Source organism: Anser brachyrhynchus (assembly GCF_964034855.1).
Source record: "Anser brachyrhynchus genome assembly, chromosome: 13".
Classification (NCBI taxonomy): domain Eukaryota; kingdom Metazoa; phylum Chordata; class Aves; order Anseriformes; family Anatidae; genus Anser; species Anser brachyrhynchus.
In genome coordinates this window covers 17875842-17890630 of record NC_137708.1, presented here as the reverse complement: position 1 = coordinate 17890630, position 14789 = coordinate 17875842, and the positions used below count along the sequence as shown (strand labels likewise).

Below are 14789 nucleotides of genomic sequence, written 5' to 3'. Positions count from 1 at the left end.
GCATCCAAAGTCAGGTGCAAAAATGTTTTTAAGTGCAGACATCTGTGTTCATGGAGCCTTGTGGCTCCTTGCTATATTTGATTACAGACAGCTTTGTTTTGTTGCTTGTGATGAAGAAGGGGAGGGAGGGAAAAAAAAAGTGAGGTAGTGGCCACACACCGACCTTTCACTGTAAACACCAAGAAAGGAACTATGGAGGGAAAGTCTTGTTTTTGCTCCATGGGAATCCAGCAACACGGGTGTAAGAGTGACACTAAAATGGGCTGTGCTGTTACGAGGCCTTGTTTGCCAGAGCCAGACAAGAATGGTCTGTTATAAAACATGGTGGAATGTTTGTTTTTGTAGTACTGGATTTCCAAAATCCATAGTCTTTTTGTGGCCGACAAGCTCACTCTTTTCTTTGCCTCGTTACTGCAGCTGTCGGAGGTCTGCACCCCTGCCTGGAAAACATGAGTAACAGCTAGAAAGCAATCCTAGCAAAAATCTGCATCATTCATGCGTAATCAGACAATGCTTGGGAGAGTTACAAAGGAAGGGAGGAGGAGAAAACCACAGTGCTGCAGACATTTGCATTATTTCTAGTTTCTTTGCAAGAGTCACTTTTAGGTTTAAAATGCATGAAGTATAAGTTTCATATGCAACTTTATGTGCACTTTAACTTTATTGGGTTTTAATTCACATCCCACTGAGACCCAGCAAAATTTGGCAGATAGGCCGTGTCTGTTTCCAGCACATACCTTCATTTTGTCTTGGTAATACTGTGTATGTATATATGTACCAATTAAGTGAAAAGCATACTCTTGTGTTGTGGCTTGCTGCTTACCTCAAAGACTCTCTCCCTGGTTCATCCCAGCTGTTTTATTCAACTCGGACCATGCAAAACACCCCAGATGGCACCCTGACAAAGCAGTCAGTCGCTGCTTTACAGCAGTTTCTGTTCTCTGATCCAGCTAGAAGATGCACAGGCAGTTCAGCTGGACCACTGAGTTCTCTTGCAGTTCTGGAGTGGAGCTATGACTAACTAAATCCAAACCACACTTTTGGCTGATTTCAAACCGATCTGAAGTTTGGCACAGTCCTGGTTTTGGTTTAGAGCCACCCTGTGCTTGCATTTGGGTCCTACAGCAAGGATAGGAGCCAACCCCTGACAGCCAAAATGGGAATTCCAACTGCATACATTTGCACCGCACGCACCGCGCTGGTGGTCCTCCACTAACAGTCCTCGTGGGTCTGCAGTGTGCTTAGTCCCCAAACACAAACCCGATTGTCCAAAGTGGGTGCTTTGCTATGCTAGTTCTAGTGCTTTTTTGGATCACATCTTCGGGGAAAGGAGCACTGCAGTTCTCTTTGCATATAAAGGAGAGGAGAGGTAAGAATCTTCAAGTTTTCACCTGTGTCTTCAAAGGTTCCAGTACTCAGATTAGATACCTACTATACAGCAAGTTCTCTAGAGAAAACCACGCTTTTAAATTCGCACATTTTTTTTTTAAAGTATTCTTGCACATTCAAAAATTCATCTTATTACTTGATGGTATGGAAGTTTTGACATAACAGTATATCTGCAACAACTTCCTTACCAACAAAGTTCACTTTGTTGATGACTGGATGCTTACAAATCCATGGATAAAAACAAAAGGATATTTACAAATACTGCAATTAGCACAAAAAGAAAAAAGATCTGACTCCTGATGCTTAGGACAAAGGTATTGTAACATAACCTGTTCCAAAAATGTGAAAGAAGGACCACATACAAGTTGTTGGCATTTTAAATATGTTTATTCAGCAGCTATTACAATCAGCCTCCAAAAAACTGGAGTCCCCTCTTGTTTCTGAACTGTGGCAAGTGATGAAAATGCCTGCTAGGAACATTGAAGAAGCTACACGGTGCACTCCTTTCTGAGAAACAGACATGTCTACTAGGGATTAATCTCTTTGAAAAGGCAAAATATAAATATATACACTCTAAATCCACAACAATGGTTTAAACGCACTACATTAATTCAAGTGGGATAAGAGTGGACAAATCCACATCATGTAAGCTGCAGTCATATCATCTCTCTCCTGTCTTCTCCTCCAACCCTGTCCAGTTTCGGTTTACATTCTGTGATCTGCCTATCGCAGAGATGAAATACAGAAGCGCTGAAGTGTTGAATCTCAGGGGCTGTGCACGGGACCAGGAACTGGGGTGATACACCGTTCTCTACACGTTGCTCAAGGCATCCACGCCAGGAAGAACTTTACCTGTTAGGTAAAAAAAAATTCCAATAAAGTTAAGGACCCTCCAAGTGTACTTAGCTTTATGCTTACAGCTGCAACATTTACACAGATAAGAAACAGAAACTATAGGTTAAAGATGGCTCTACGTGCACTCCCGTTGACATCTGTGGCTATGAAGGCATATGGGTTACATTTAAGCTGCTGCACACAGCAAATACATTTTGGGGCTGTGGTGAGTATCCAGAGCACAGCTGCACTCATGTGTCAGCAGCAGATTAACGTCCCACAGTTGTCAATGCTCAATTAACAATAATGCCAAGTTTCTATCCAAGTTCCTGCTAGGGTCAGATCCAAACACCTAAGATATTTTTCCATGAAGCTTGATGGCAAACAGATTTTTTGATTGGACCTAGGGAGTTGCTGCATACCTTCTTCAATCCCTAGTGGCATGTAAATAGTATTTTGGAGCGTGTGGTGGAAATTTTAAGAATGAATTCAGAAAAAGGAACAGAGCCTGCTTAAGACTTGAGTCTTTTCCTGGGACTGAAACACCCAGGTCCAGATATTTGCACACCTCATTCCAACAGAGGGGAGTAAGGAATACGCTCCTCTTTGGGCATGGGGGCCCCGCTTTTTTTTTTTTTTTAAAGTGCAATGCTTTCTAAAGCATCTTCTTAGCTTATTGTCCTACTTTAATAATGGAGAACTTTCTGCTCCCCCCCAACCTACCTTCAAATGCACAAGCTGTGCGGCAGCACTGAATTTTAACACTGTTCACAACCAACTATTTTTTCTTATTCAAATAATCTTCAGAGGCTTTTCTAATTAGCTGGACTTCCGTTACATTTAAAAGATCACACACACACACACACATTTTGGGCCAAAACTTAGACAACTTTGTCCTTGCGAATAAATCAGTTGCACAGTTTCATTCTAGCCATCTGCATTCTTTCCCTTTACCATCACTCCCTAGGCAACAGAAACAAAAGCTCTGTCTCACATATAACTGCTGGAAACCAACAGCTGCAATGCAGTTTATTGCAGTTTCTCTTCTACAGAGAAGTTGACAGCATTAGATAATTTACACATATTGGGAAACAGCTAATTACCAGAGGAAATAAAAACTCATTTAGAGTACAATGCAACTCATTAGAAGAATCCTGTAAATTCTCACCATTTTGGATTCCGAGTATTCCTGTGCAGATTTGTTAAGTGATCACTAGAGGGCTCCCCAAAACCAGGGGATTTTAAACAATGCTCCCAAAAGGAAGCTTCTAAACCAAAATTCCAGACTATTCTGATGAGATTTCCCTAACCGAAACTGGAACTATAAACAGCCTGGTTAACATGTCTCAGGGAATCATCTATAAATAAAGAGCCCGCTGTCAAGGCTGTTTTACTTTCTATTCCAGCTTTTTTGCTGCCTGGGAGTGGCAGTCTATGCTATTTGCAAGAATACTCCATTTTCTTTCCTCTTCCTCTAGGAGGAAGAAAAAAAGAGCGATGAGGATCTCATCGCTCTTATTGTTCAAAAGCTACCTGCAACTCCGCTTGGTGAAACAGAGAAGACATCCACCCTTTTGTTGTGCTTTCCTGACTATCAAAGCAAGGCAGAGCACCCAGAACTGCCCAATTTGCTCAAACGAGAGAATAGAACAGTTACCCTCTAGCAGTTCCAGGCTGGCACCACCTCCAGTGCTGACATGGCTAACTTTATCCTCAGTATTCCACTTCGCACAGCAAGTAGCTGTATCTCCACCACCTGTAGCACATGAAAATGAAATGAGACAGAAGAAATTAAGATTTTGTTCAGCTTAAGGCACAAAGCCTTGCTGCAGGTTGGTTCTGTTCCCAGATCCTCAGTACATACGGCAGTTTTTAAAGTCACGTCTGCACACTGAAGGAAAACTGAAAGCAGTATGAAGAAAAACAATTTGACCACATTTTTAATGCGGTGCTAGTAGACAGAAGCTTCCTTGTTGCATTTAGAAAAGCAAGAACATGTGCAACTACTTACCAATAATGGTGATGCAGCCCTTGCCAGTGACTTCCACCACTTTGTCCATCAGAGCTTTGGTTCCTTTGGAAAACTTGTCCCACTCGAAGACACCCACTGGACCGTTCCACACTATTTGCTTGGCCCTTCCCACAACTTCAACAAACTTCTTAACGCTTTCAGGGCCACAGTCCAAGCCCTAAGACAAGCAAGAGAATTCAGAGATATACCTCCTGCCAAGCCTCAGCTTAAATCACCAATGCCTTTTTGGTGGGATCCTCAAAAGCTCCTCCCCCCCCCTTTCATTAAAGGTCCAAGCTAACAACCCTGCTATTCACCCCACGTTGTCAAACACCTGCTAAGTCCAAAGAAAGCAGCCTATAGCCACAGGCCTTGTAGGACTTGGATGGTGCCATTTTTCATAGCATCAAACTTGCCACTGACTTAGATATAGCAGACCAGACACGAAGCAAGAGTTTCTCTGTATGCACCGAATGCTAAGCAACAAAGCAACTTGCCAGCAGCTGCTGCTGTAGGATGGAGTCTGGAGTGGTATTTGTATTCCTAGTATGAAGAAGTCATTTTAAAATCAATGTCAGAAGCATAAAGTCTTAGTTAGAAGCTTTTGCCAACTAATTAAATTCGAGTCAAATAAAAGAGACTCCTACTGCATTCAGATCTGAAGGTTTTAGAGGATTTTTGCTGTTTTAATCCAAATCTCTACAAAAGCTATTTTACACTTAAAAAATCAGGACAAGCCACAGGGCTTTCTTTTTATTAAGCCTGAGAACTCCATGCAGCTAGGCTGCCTTCAGAAACATTAGCAAAGGATCTCAATTACTCTTTTTATTCCTTTAAGACATGCCTTTCCCACCCCAGTGCTCCCCGTTATTTTCTCTAGTCCATTGAAACATACCATCCAGCCAGCAGGAATGCCCGAAGCCACCGTGGCTTCCCCAGTCTGTGCATGCTCATCGAATTTGTCCGCAGTGATGAAGTCAACAGGCAGAGTAATCTTCACACCATTCTTCTCTGCCTTGGCCATCAGGTCCTTGACAATTTTTGATCCCTCTTCATCAAACAAAGAGTTGCCAATCTACAGAAGTTATTTGGAAAAAAAGAAAGGCATTTGTTTAGCTACTGGTTGGTACAGAAAAGAACAGCAGCAGTGAAGCCACACCATTCAGCAATTCTGGGAAGTTTTCTTAGAGCACTAAGACACATACTGCAATCCAATTTTTGCAACCTGATTGTCAAATAACTTCTGAGCGCTCCCTGCTCTTGCAGAGTTGACACGCCTAGTTTCCGATCCCACCATATATACTGACCATATTTTTTTCCTAGGAGCAGACCCAGAATTGCTCTTTTCATACCTGCATGTTGTTGAGCACTTTAAGAAAGGTGAATGCCATTCCACCACCGATGATCATCTCATTGACCTTATCCAACATGTTATTGATTAGCTGGATCTTATCCTGAACTTTCGCTCTGGTGAAGGAGAGAAGGAAAGAGAATGAACAGTGCAGTCACTGCCCGAAATTCTCAGACAGACTTTATTCTATCTTGAACTAAGCAGGAAGCCTCACCAAGGACTTCTTGGATAAGAGTTTGAGGCAGAATTATCCAACTGCTAGTCAGTACAGGCAATTCTCTGATACCTCAAGGTTTTTCTGAGAGAATGGTCCAACAGAAAAGTTACGGGGAATGGGCAGAAAGGGAATTTGGCAAATCAGCAGGTCAGTATTAAACAGCAACTTACAAGAGCATTATTAGCCCTCTGTTTTTCTCCTATTTAAATATAAAATTAATTCGGCACTTTACAGGCTGGTTTCCCCTGACTGTCCATCCACGCAGAGCAGAGATCAGATCTCCACCATTCACAACTGTGGCCCGACCCCAGATCCACTGTACCAGCTGCCATGTGCCCAGCTCCTGTAACCAGTCCGGGCCCAGCACCCCATCACACTCATAGCCCAAACATTCCATCATTTGGAATAACAATGCCAAAATTACTTCATATGGGAATGGCAGGAAGCAACAGTAAATAGACAAGTCTTTTACCCTCCCCCTTTATGCCCCATGTCATTGTTACCTAAAGAAAGCTTCATAAAGACCCTAGAAAATTACCTAGGCTGACACTCAAGAGCCTTGCATTGATACCTGTATGGCTATGCCCTGCTTGATGACATTAGACAAGACCCTTTCTTTTTCTTCCTTTAGTTACCTCATCTCTAAAACAGTGATAATGATACAGATTTCATTAATGAAATGCTTTCAGACCTCATCAGAATAAACAGGTGCCTCTACAATTCCAGCCTCAGTGACTGCAGAGAGCTCTGGTGCAAACCAGCCACCAGCCTCAAGGTAAATTAGATTTTTGTTTCTTTCTGTTGTGCACATCCTGCTCCTGACACTGAAATTACTTTCCTGCACGTGGTCTTTCTTTGCCAACACATTTTATTTCCACCTCATTAGTACAGTTGTTCTCAGTACAGATTCTGGGTCCAGTTTTGTTATGTATAAGCAATAGCCAGCCTGCAGCTGAACCACACACAGCCTGCAAGTGTGGGTCACCTGCAGCTCTAAATCTTGGAAGGGTACTAATAAAAAGAAAGCGCTGCTCATTATAACCAAGATCACAGGAAAAGTATAGAATGAGAACTGAGTACTACTTCTTGCAGAGCATGTTTTTGGGTGCAAAGAACAGGAATAAGCCACATAATTTTATCATCACGGGGACGTTACTGTGTCCAAGCTCTGTGTTACTGTATTTTACAAAGTATTTTAATTCACCTGACGAACTGAAACACTTCCATAAAAATGTGCATGTGACAAAAACTGGCAGCAATGATAATTTATTTCTACACACAAGCAGTCATTTGGTTTTGCACCTTCGATTCTCTTTGCGCACCAGCTGCTGCTAAAGAACAGAGGCCCGGGCAGCTACAGTAGGCCACGGTTGCATAATGACAGACCGTGTCAACTTACACGGCGCTGAGCTTGCAGGATGCTTGTACTCTGAACCATGGAGGAAAGGTCACTGACAATATTTCAGGGCCAGCACGTGTGTCAGTTCTGGGTCAGCCGTCCGGCGAGCTGCTGTGGGCTGTCTCAGGAGGATGCGAGAGGCCACAAGGCATGAGCAGGCCCTGACAGTACCACCACAGGGCTGCACAGGGTAAGCTAGCTCCCATCTAACCCGCATCTTACAGAGATCTCAAGAATTATCTACAAATCTGAACTGCAGGTACAGCTCAAAGGAAAGCACTTGTTTGAAGCAAGCCAAAACAACCCTGACAGAGGTGTTGAAGAGAAATAAAAAGTTGGTACGCTCTTGAGTCTTACCCTCCCAGAATTGCTAAGAAGGGTCTCTCTGGGCTCTCGAGGGCCTTAGCAAAATAATCCAGTTCTTTCTTCATCAGGAAGCCTGCAGCCTTCTGAGGAAGATTGACACCTACCATGGAACTGTAGAATGAAGATAAGAGCGAGGAAAGGAAAAACGTTCTATTAGTGAAGGTTCAAACATCCACGTGTCTCACAGCACTCTAAAGCCAATTCTTTAGTCAGCTACAGCAAGGAGAGCAGCTCCTACCTGCATGAAAACAAACACGGGGATTTTCTTTTCCTAGTTCGATAAGCCAGCTGTAAAGTTGACTTTCCAGCATTGCTTTTGCACAGTCATTTTGATATGTGATACATTTATAGCATTAATTAGTAATCCAAAATGATGAGGGACAAAAGAATAGGAGGAACAGATGTGTCTTCCTCCAGTAACACTGATTAGGAAATCAAGCTCCAAGATGAGCACTGCAGAGTTTCAAACACACATATCTAACCACACTCCATGAGAATAACCCACCTGGAGTTATCTTTAGGAAAACAGGTCTGCTGGAATCGCAGGACAATTAATACAAGTAATTTTGTATCTTCAAAGCCTAAGAAGTTCATTCAAGTCTTAGGAGTTTCAGCTGTTGACTGTTCTCAGAGGAAAACTTCAGATAGCATACACTATAGAGAACTGTCTTCACTAAATATGTCACTCAGGAACAAACACAGCAGAACGATAATGGGATAAGCTCCAAAATAAGTTAATTTTAACTGGGGGCAAAGCTCTGTGTGTAATTTTAACTGGGGGCAAACCTCAGGCATCATTCTGCAGTTCTGCCTGTGGATGGAAAAGGGATATGTACCTGTGAGCTCGGTGGGCAGTTCCGAAAGCATCATTAACATAAACATCTCCCAGTTTAGAAAGAGAGGCTCTGAAAGCATCCACTTTAGCAGAATCAGCCTTGATCTAAAGGGAAAGAATGACAAGTTTGTGCTATTCAAGTCACAGAGTAGATACTGAAATTGAAGTCAAATTCAGCAATTAACAAGCAATTGACTTGTAACCCCAAAGCAAAGAAAAATCAGCTGGAGAAATTCATCTGTTCATCCTGGGGCTCGCTGCATTTCATATGCTCTTTTCCAGTCCAGCAGAAGCCACAAAAACGTTTAAGTGGTTTAAACTCCACTTTCATCTCCCCGAGCCTGCTCCTACATCCCTGAGGACTGTTCCCATTTCAGGATCTTCGTACACCAACAAGGTAGGAACAAGCTGCATCACAACCAACCTCTTGGTCTCCTAACAGATCTCCAGTTGCGTGGCGATCCCAGGTAACACAGGAAGGGTGTGCAGAGACGAGGCGCTACCAAGATGAAAACAAACTCACTCGTGCCCACCTACTGACCAGAGAAAGCGTGGTATCTAAGCTCCTGAGGGATTCATTTAGTGTCTGCTCTGAGGATTAACTTATAAATAGCCCGCAGGCTATGACAGGCCACAGCTGTAACAGCCAACAAAGGAAAGCTGGAGACGGGTTGAGTGGGCAGTGGGCAAAACCAGAGGCATTTCTGCTGAGAGACCTTCTCCACCCTCCAAGTCCTCATGGGATGGCTCAAGTAGTTCAATTTTCCTTCCCACCTTGAGAAAAAACAGCAGAGCTCTCTAACAGTGACTGCTCAGAGCGAGTTCACTGCCACTTGCTGTTAAAGAACCTCCTGGACTGGCAGTTAGGCAGTCCCTGACTGCCTTACTGCTTTATCAGCTCACCCCCCCCGAGCGAGGGCTCTTCTCCTGCTGCCTCTGCTAGCACACAGCTCTAATTCCAACTCGGGGACGATGGCAGCAAGGCACTCTAAGACATGCCAGACAGGTTCAACACAGCTTTGGGGGCCCTTTTATTCACACAGCCTAGCCAAAGGGACTACACAGATTCTGAAATAATGCTGTCAACTGCTCCTTCACTTGCTAAATTTCCTGACTTTACACAAAGAGATGAAATGCTCCGATTAAATTCCTGAACATCTGTAAGCAGAACGCAGAGGCTCTGAATGAAGGAACCCCCTACAACCTGATTTGCCTTGGAAAGACAACTCTCAAGCACCAGCTAGCAACCCACAGTCTTGCACTGTGTCACTATTTCCACAGCACTGACTTTCACCTGTTAAAACGCAAAGCTGGTCTGCCAGCTGTAGCTCTCCTGTCGTGCCCAACTGCTTTGCACGCTTCTGTGCACATACAAGTGCATAAAATCAGTTTCCCAAAGCCAATTTAATTCTTGTCCCCCTCTTCCCCCAGCCACCACATCAGCTTTCAGTGGCACAAGGTTGTGGTAATTCCAGACTGGCTCAATTTCCCATTGCCATCTGGAGCTGCAGAGGCTCACTAGTTCTCTGGGCCATTTTCCTAAGTGCCAGGAGTCCTGTGTCAGCCCCTAAAGGGCACCGCACGATGTCAGCATTCCCCTGCACGCACCAAATCTGTGAGGAGCCAAGGCCTGCGTAAAGTCACCGGGTCACCATCGCTAAGAAAAGCAGCTGTCTGGAGCAAGCGTTCTCCCTGACCTTCAAGAAAATGTCAGAGGTGCAAGGCAGCCTGGCTCTCGATGGCTGCTCTGGGAGCAGGCAGGCTTCTAATGGGTTTGACAATCTCTGTATTGCAGAACATTTAAGCATCAGTTTAAAACATTAGGCACGCACAACACTAGACTTGCTGTTTCACCTTGTTCCCTGAAGCATCCTTCCCCTTCCCTTCTTCTTCTACGTGGAACCGGAGGTTCTCCAGCAGGATGATGGAGCCAGTTGCAGGATTAGCGCAGGCCTTCTCCACCTCGGGACCAACACAATCCTTCAGGAAAGTGACCTCTCTGCAAACAGAAGACACGCCCCGTCATCCTACAAGCGACTCTTCCTTTCTGAAAGGAAAGCATCCAGGGCCACGCACAGGGTGGGCCTGACGCGTGCTGAGCTGCTCTTCTACTTCACCTGCCCATGAGCGCTTTAAGCTCCACAGCGACCGGGGCCAAGGAGAACTTGTCGGGCATGGGGACACCATCGGGGCGACCCAGGTGACTCATCAAAACCACGGACTTGGCTCCATGGTCCAGGCAGTGCTTGATGGTAGGGACGGCCGCCTTGATTCTGTAGTGGCAGGGAAAAGCAAGTGAAGAAGGATTCAAGGAGTGTTTGCTGTAGAAGCAGACTTACTGAGCACTTACACAAGAGCCCTGGAAGTTGTCCCTCAAAAAGGGCAAGAGAAAGCACAAGAGCTGGGCACAATGATTGTTTAACCGCTGTTAACGGTTAACAGGTTAACTGCTGTTAACAGTTTCACACAGCTCAGCCTCCCCCTTGAAGACAGCAGGGCACTGTCACCAGGACCCCCTAAAAGGGACAGCGGGCTCCAAAACTTACTCCAGGATAAACATCTCGGAGCCTAATCACACCCTACAGAGCACATCTTTCCCTGCGGAGCTAACCCAGCCTATTCCTTTCCTAAGGACTGTGACAATCCCCGAAGCACAGCCATCACACATCATGCATCAGCTAAGTTCTCTGTCCCGGCACGTTTTCACATGTTCTACTGTTATGTTCTGCGAGATGTAGGAGAGAGAAGTAAAATTCATCTCGTCATCCAAATTCTGATGATTGTTTGTAGCTATGAAACGTCAGGAAACATCTGAACATAACCAGGCTTCCTTATTTAGTGATCCTGAGCCAAAAAAAGGAATGACGGGGATGCTGACCAGTGGTGAACAGAACTGGCACCTGCCCACAAATGCTGGAGAAGCTAAACGGGACATTTGCTATCGCTGCTCCTAAACCGTGTGTCTCTGTGTGCTGCTCAAGTACACTAACGTTAGACAACAAGTGAACACAACCCCAGGGTAAGGAGCCAGGACGTTTTCTGGTACTACCATCAAAAATGGCAAACAGAGCTGAACAGACACGTGGTTGTGACATGGCCATAATGCTGCAACCATGTTTAAGGAATTAAGTTTTAGGATCTGTACAGTTCAGTGATGTTTTCTATGTGCTTTCCGCAGCAGCTACAGTGAGAGTAAGTCTCGTAGTAACTACAGTTTGCAAATAGCTGCAGGAGTTTTAAATAACAGCTGTCAGACCTTCTCTGAGACACCTAATACTCAGTGATTAGGCGGTGACAGCTTAACCACAGCAGCACTGCAGGTACTGCTAACAGAACCAGCCTTCAAATCAGAAACCAGAAATCAAAGGCTCACCTTTGGTTATTGGTTATTTTGTGATCCTTCATTGGAACATTGAAGTCAACCCTAAAAAAAAGCAGAAAAAAAAAATTAAATACTTAAAACTTGTTTTTACAAAGAGCAAGGTAACCTGCCAGGAAGGGAGCTGCCTAGAAAAGCAATGTTGCAGTTAAGGTTAGGGTAAGATTTTTAGCTGCCTTGTGCTTTCCAAATCAGTATCTTATCAGCCATTTGTGCTTGTAATGAATACAAATGGAGAAAAAGCATCAGGTTGTGTGACTTCGTGAAGCTACACCATCAATCCAACCCAACTCTCATGGCCGCAGGAGTGATGATGCTGAAACAGAAAATAAAACTGAGATTGAACAAGCTCCTGCTTGCTTTTTCATTTTTAAAAGCCATGCTCTCAGATCACTGACGAGCAGGTTCCAAGGGAAAGGAAGCAAATAATGAAAGGCGACATCGTGCTCTTCAAAGAGGCTTCTGAAATACCCAGCTGGACTACTATGGCCAGCAAGCAAGCTCACGGAAGCAGCCCAATTATTGCTTACAGCTCTGAGTTTCTGCTCTCAGCAGATCTGATCTGTCCAGAGCTGAGTACTGCAGCTACCACGCTCCTGTGGGAAGACCTGACTAGATCCAGGGGTCGCTTCCCTCCCTACACACACCAGAGGAAGGGATGGCAGGGAGGAGTTCTACCAGTTTCTCTCTAGCACACCTTGTGCCCACGTGGTGACCAGCTGCAGCAGGAGGCTGTTTCGTAACAGCCAAGGGCAGAAATTACTCACCAAGCCGCTTTCCTCCTCCCTGTCTCACTCAGAGAAAGCGTGGCCACGGCGTGACCACTTATGAGCAAGATCTTTTTCTTCCGGGGAGGAAGGGAACGTCTAACTGACTGTAACAGCGCATCAGAATGAGGAAAGTGAAGTGCTCTGTTCAAGTTTATCCTTCATCACTCCACATCTATATACAGAACGCTGAAATTCTGGAAGTTGCTCGAGTTTTCTTGTAGCCTGCTCAGCACTAGAACCATATGGGAAGGATGACAAAAGCTGCCAGCAAAGCAGGAGTAGCTGAGCGGAAGAAATTGAACTGGCAGCCCATGGTACAGCGGACTAATTCCATAAAGGGGACAGAAAAGCACCATCATCATGCTGCTTTTCTGAAACAGGGGCAATAAGAGAACAGTTTGCTTTACAGAGCCATCAGAGCTACGAAAGACCAGGTTCACCCTTTCTCCCCACCACAGCTATGACCAATGAAATCTGAGCTCTCCTTGAACCCTTTCTCTTCCCCAGTCCTAACATCTTCCCCAGGTTCTGCCTTTGGCATTAGGCCTGGAAGGCAACATTATGAACGTACCAAAATTACAATGAACATTAAGAGAGAAAAGAAGGGTATCGATTTTAGTAGTACTAAGAGCACGTGGCGACTTTTGGAGGAAATGAGATGCAGGCAGGAAACTCACAAATTAGCACCAACTTCTGCTTCACTCAGCCTTTGCAGCCAGGCACAGGACTGCAGGCGGGCTATGCCCATTATCTGAGCCCACAAGCTCGCTAAAAAACCCCGGACCAGTCAGAGAGTAAAAAAAAAAAAAAGTATGTTGTTAAAGAGATAAAGGTCTTTTTTTTGTACCAGATTTAGGAAACACGTGCAAATCCCAAGCTAGCTTCTCATTATGAGAGCTGATTTTTGGCCATCTAATTTTGAGGGAACTACATCAAAATAAGACAAGAGAGGCCAAATAAAGAGACGTGGGAGAGAAGCTGCAGCTTTGTTATGTCCGCCTCCTCACCACACAGGGCGGCTGATACAAACGGGTCGCAGTAAGGTGACCTTGGACAAAGAAACCCACGGTTACAGGAATTTAGGGCGGTGTACCTGGGTGCCCTTATCTGCCAGCACCTAGCAGCCCTTCCCACGCCAGGCTTTCCGCAGCCCCCGATGTTGTACGGTCAACTCCTGTTTCAGGGCTCTGCAGTAGGAAGCACGGGGTGCCTACAGCTCAGCTCCCGGCCCAAGAAGCAGAACCATTCCCAGCGGGGCAGAGCTGTATTCTCACCTTATCGTCACTCATTTCAGCTTTGCGCTAAGGGAAGGGGAGCTGGGGAAGAGATTCTTCTGGAAGGACCTTTTTTGGAGCGCCCTCCCATAAAAACGAGCCCACAACCCAACCCAGCGGGCTGCACAGGCTGCTGGGGCACCCAGCCCCCTCCCCACAGCCCCCTCACGGGGCCCCGACGGCGCTGAGAGCCACGGGCAGGGCCTGGGGAGAGCCGCTCCCCACCGCCCAGCTCCTCACCTCATAACAACCCGCTTGCCCTTCACGTCCACCTTATCAAGGGTGAGTTTGTTGGAGAGAGACATGGCTGCTTCCGCTGCGATCCGCACCCTCCGGCTGCCACCCGCCTTCTGAGGCGCTGCGCGGCCCGCCCCGCCGGCCTCACGCTCGGCCCGCCCCTACACGCGGCCCATTGGGCCGCGCTGCCCGCCGCGCGCTCCCATTGGGCGAGCCGCCCGCCCGTCAGCCGAGCCGCCCAGCCCCGCCGTCAGGCCTGGTTGCGGCCGGGCCTGGTCACGTCCCGCACGGAGCCGGCGGGGGCGGGGCCGCCTGAGGGCAGCCCAGGCCGCCGCAGTGGGGCCGCGGGGCCGTTGGGTTGTGGGGTCGGTCTGCCCGCGGTCTCCTCAGCTTCACAGCTCTCGCTGCCATCCGTGGGGCTGTAAAAAGCTAGATCCTAAAATCCCCCCTTAGGATGGAGAAGGGCAGGCACGCATGTCGCCTCCGTTTGTCAGCATGTGGCTGCGTGTTTTGTCTGTGGCTGTAAATCCTATGGTCAGGGTTTAAATTAAATAGGTCTGGTGATGGTCTTGATATTTGCTGAAAGTAAAGCTGGAATCACAGAATCATTAAGGTTGGAAAAGACCTCCGAGATCATCTGGTCCAACCATCCCCTACCACCAATGTCACCCACTAACCCATGTCCCCAAGCACCACGTCCAACCTTTCCTCAAACACCCCCAGGGAC

At 46.1% G+C, this 14789-nt stretch overlaps 1 protein-coding gene across 1 annotated transcript; it reads right to left on the bottom strand.

Annotated features, from left to right (window-relative positions):
• Positions 1 to 1757: 1757 nt before the first annotated feature.
• PGK1 (phosphoglycerate kinase 1) lies at positions 1758 to 14227 on the bottom strand. The gene is made up of 11 exons (XM_080553487.1): positions 14066 to 14227; positions 11776 to 11826; positions 10520 to 10675; positions 10257 to 10401; positions 8404 to 8507; positions 7559 to 7678; positions 5587 to 5701; positions 5130 to 5309; positions 4235 to 4412; positions 3881 to 3979; positions 1758 to 2241 (listed from the first exon to the last, which is right to left on the bottom strand). Exons 1-11 carry the CDS (start codon positions 14128 to 14130, stop codon positions 2201 to 2203), a joined length of 1254 nt encoding a protein of 417 aa, XP_080409613.1. The 5' UTR covers positions 14131 to 14227; the 3' UTR covers positions 1758 to 2200.
• Between the last annotated feature and the right edge of the window lie 562 nt (positions 14228 to 14789).

Bases quoted from the DNA above. Each gene is read 5' to 3' on its own strand.
- PGK1 (XM_080553487.1), bottom strand. From the start codon at position 14,130: ATGTCTCTCTCCAACAAACTCACCCTTGATAAGGTGGACGTGAAGGGC. The intron at 7,679-8,403 runs GTACATATCCCT...TTCATTCTACAG, and splicing joins ACTGCCCACCGAGCTCACAG to TTCCATGGTAGGTGTCAATC. The intron at 4,413-5,129 runs GTATGTTTCAAT...TGCTTGTCTTAG, and splicing joins GCATTCCTGCTGGCTGGATG to GGCTTGGACTGTGGCCCTGA.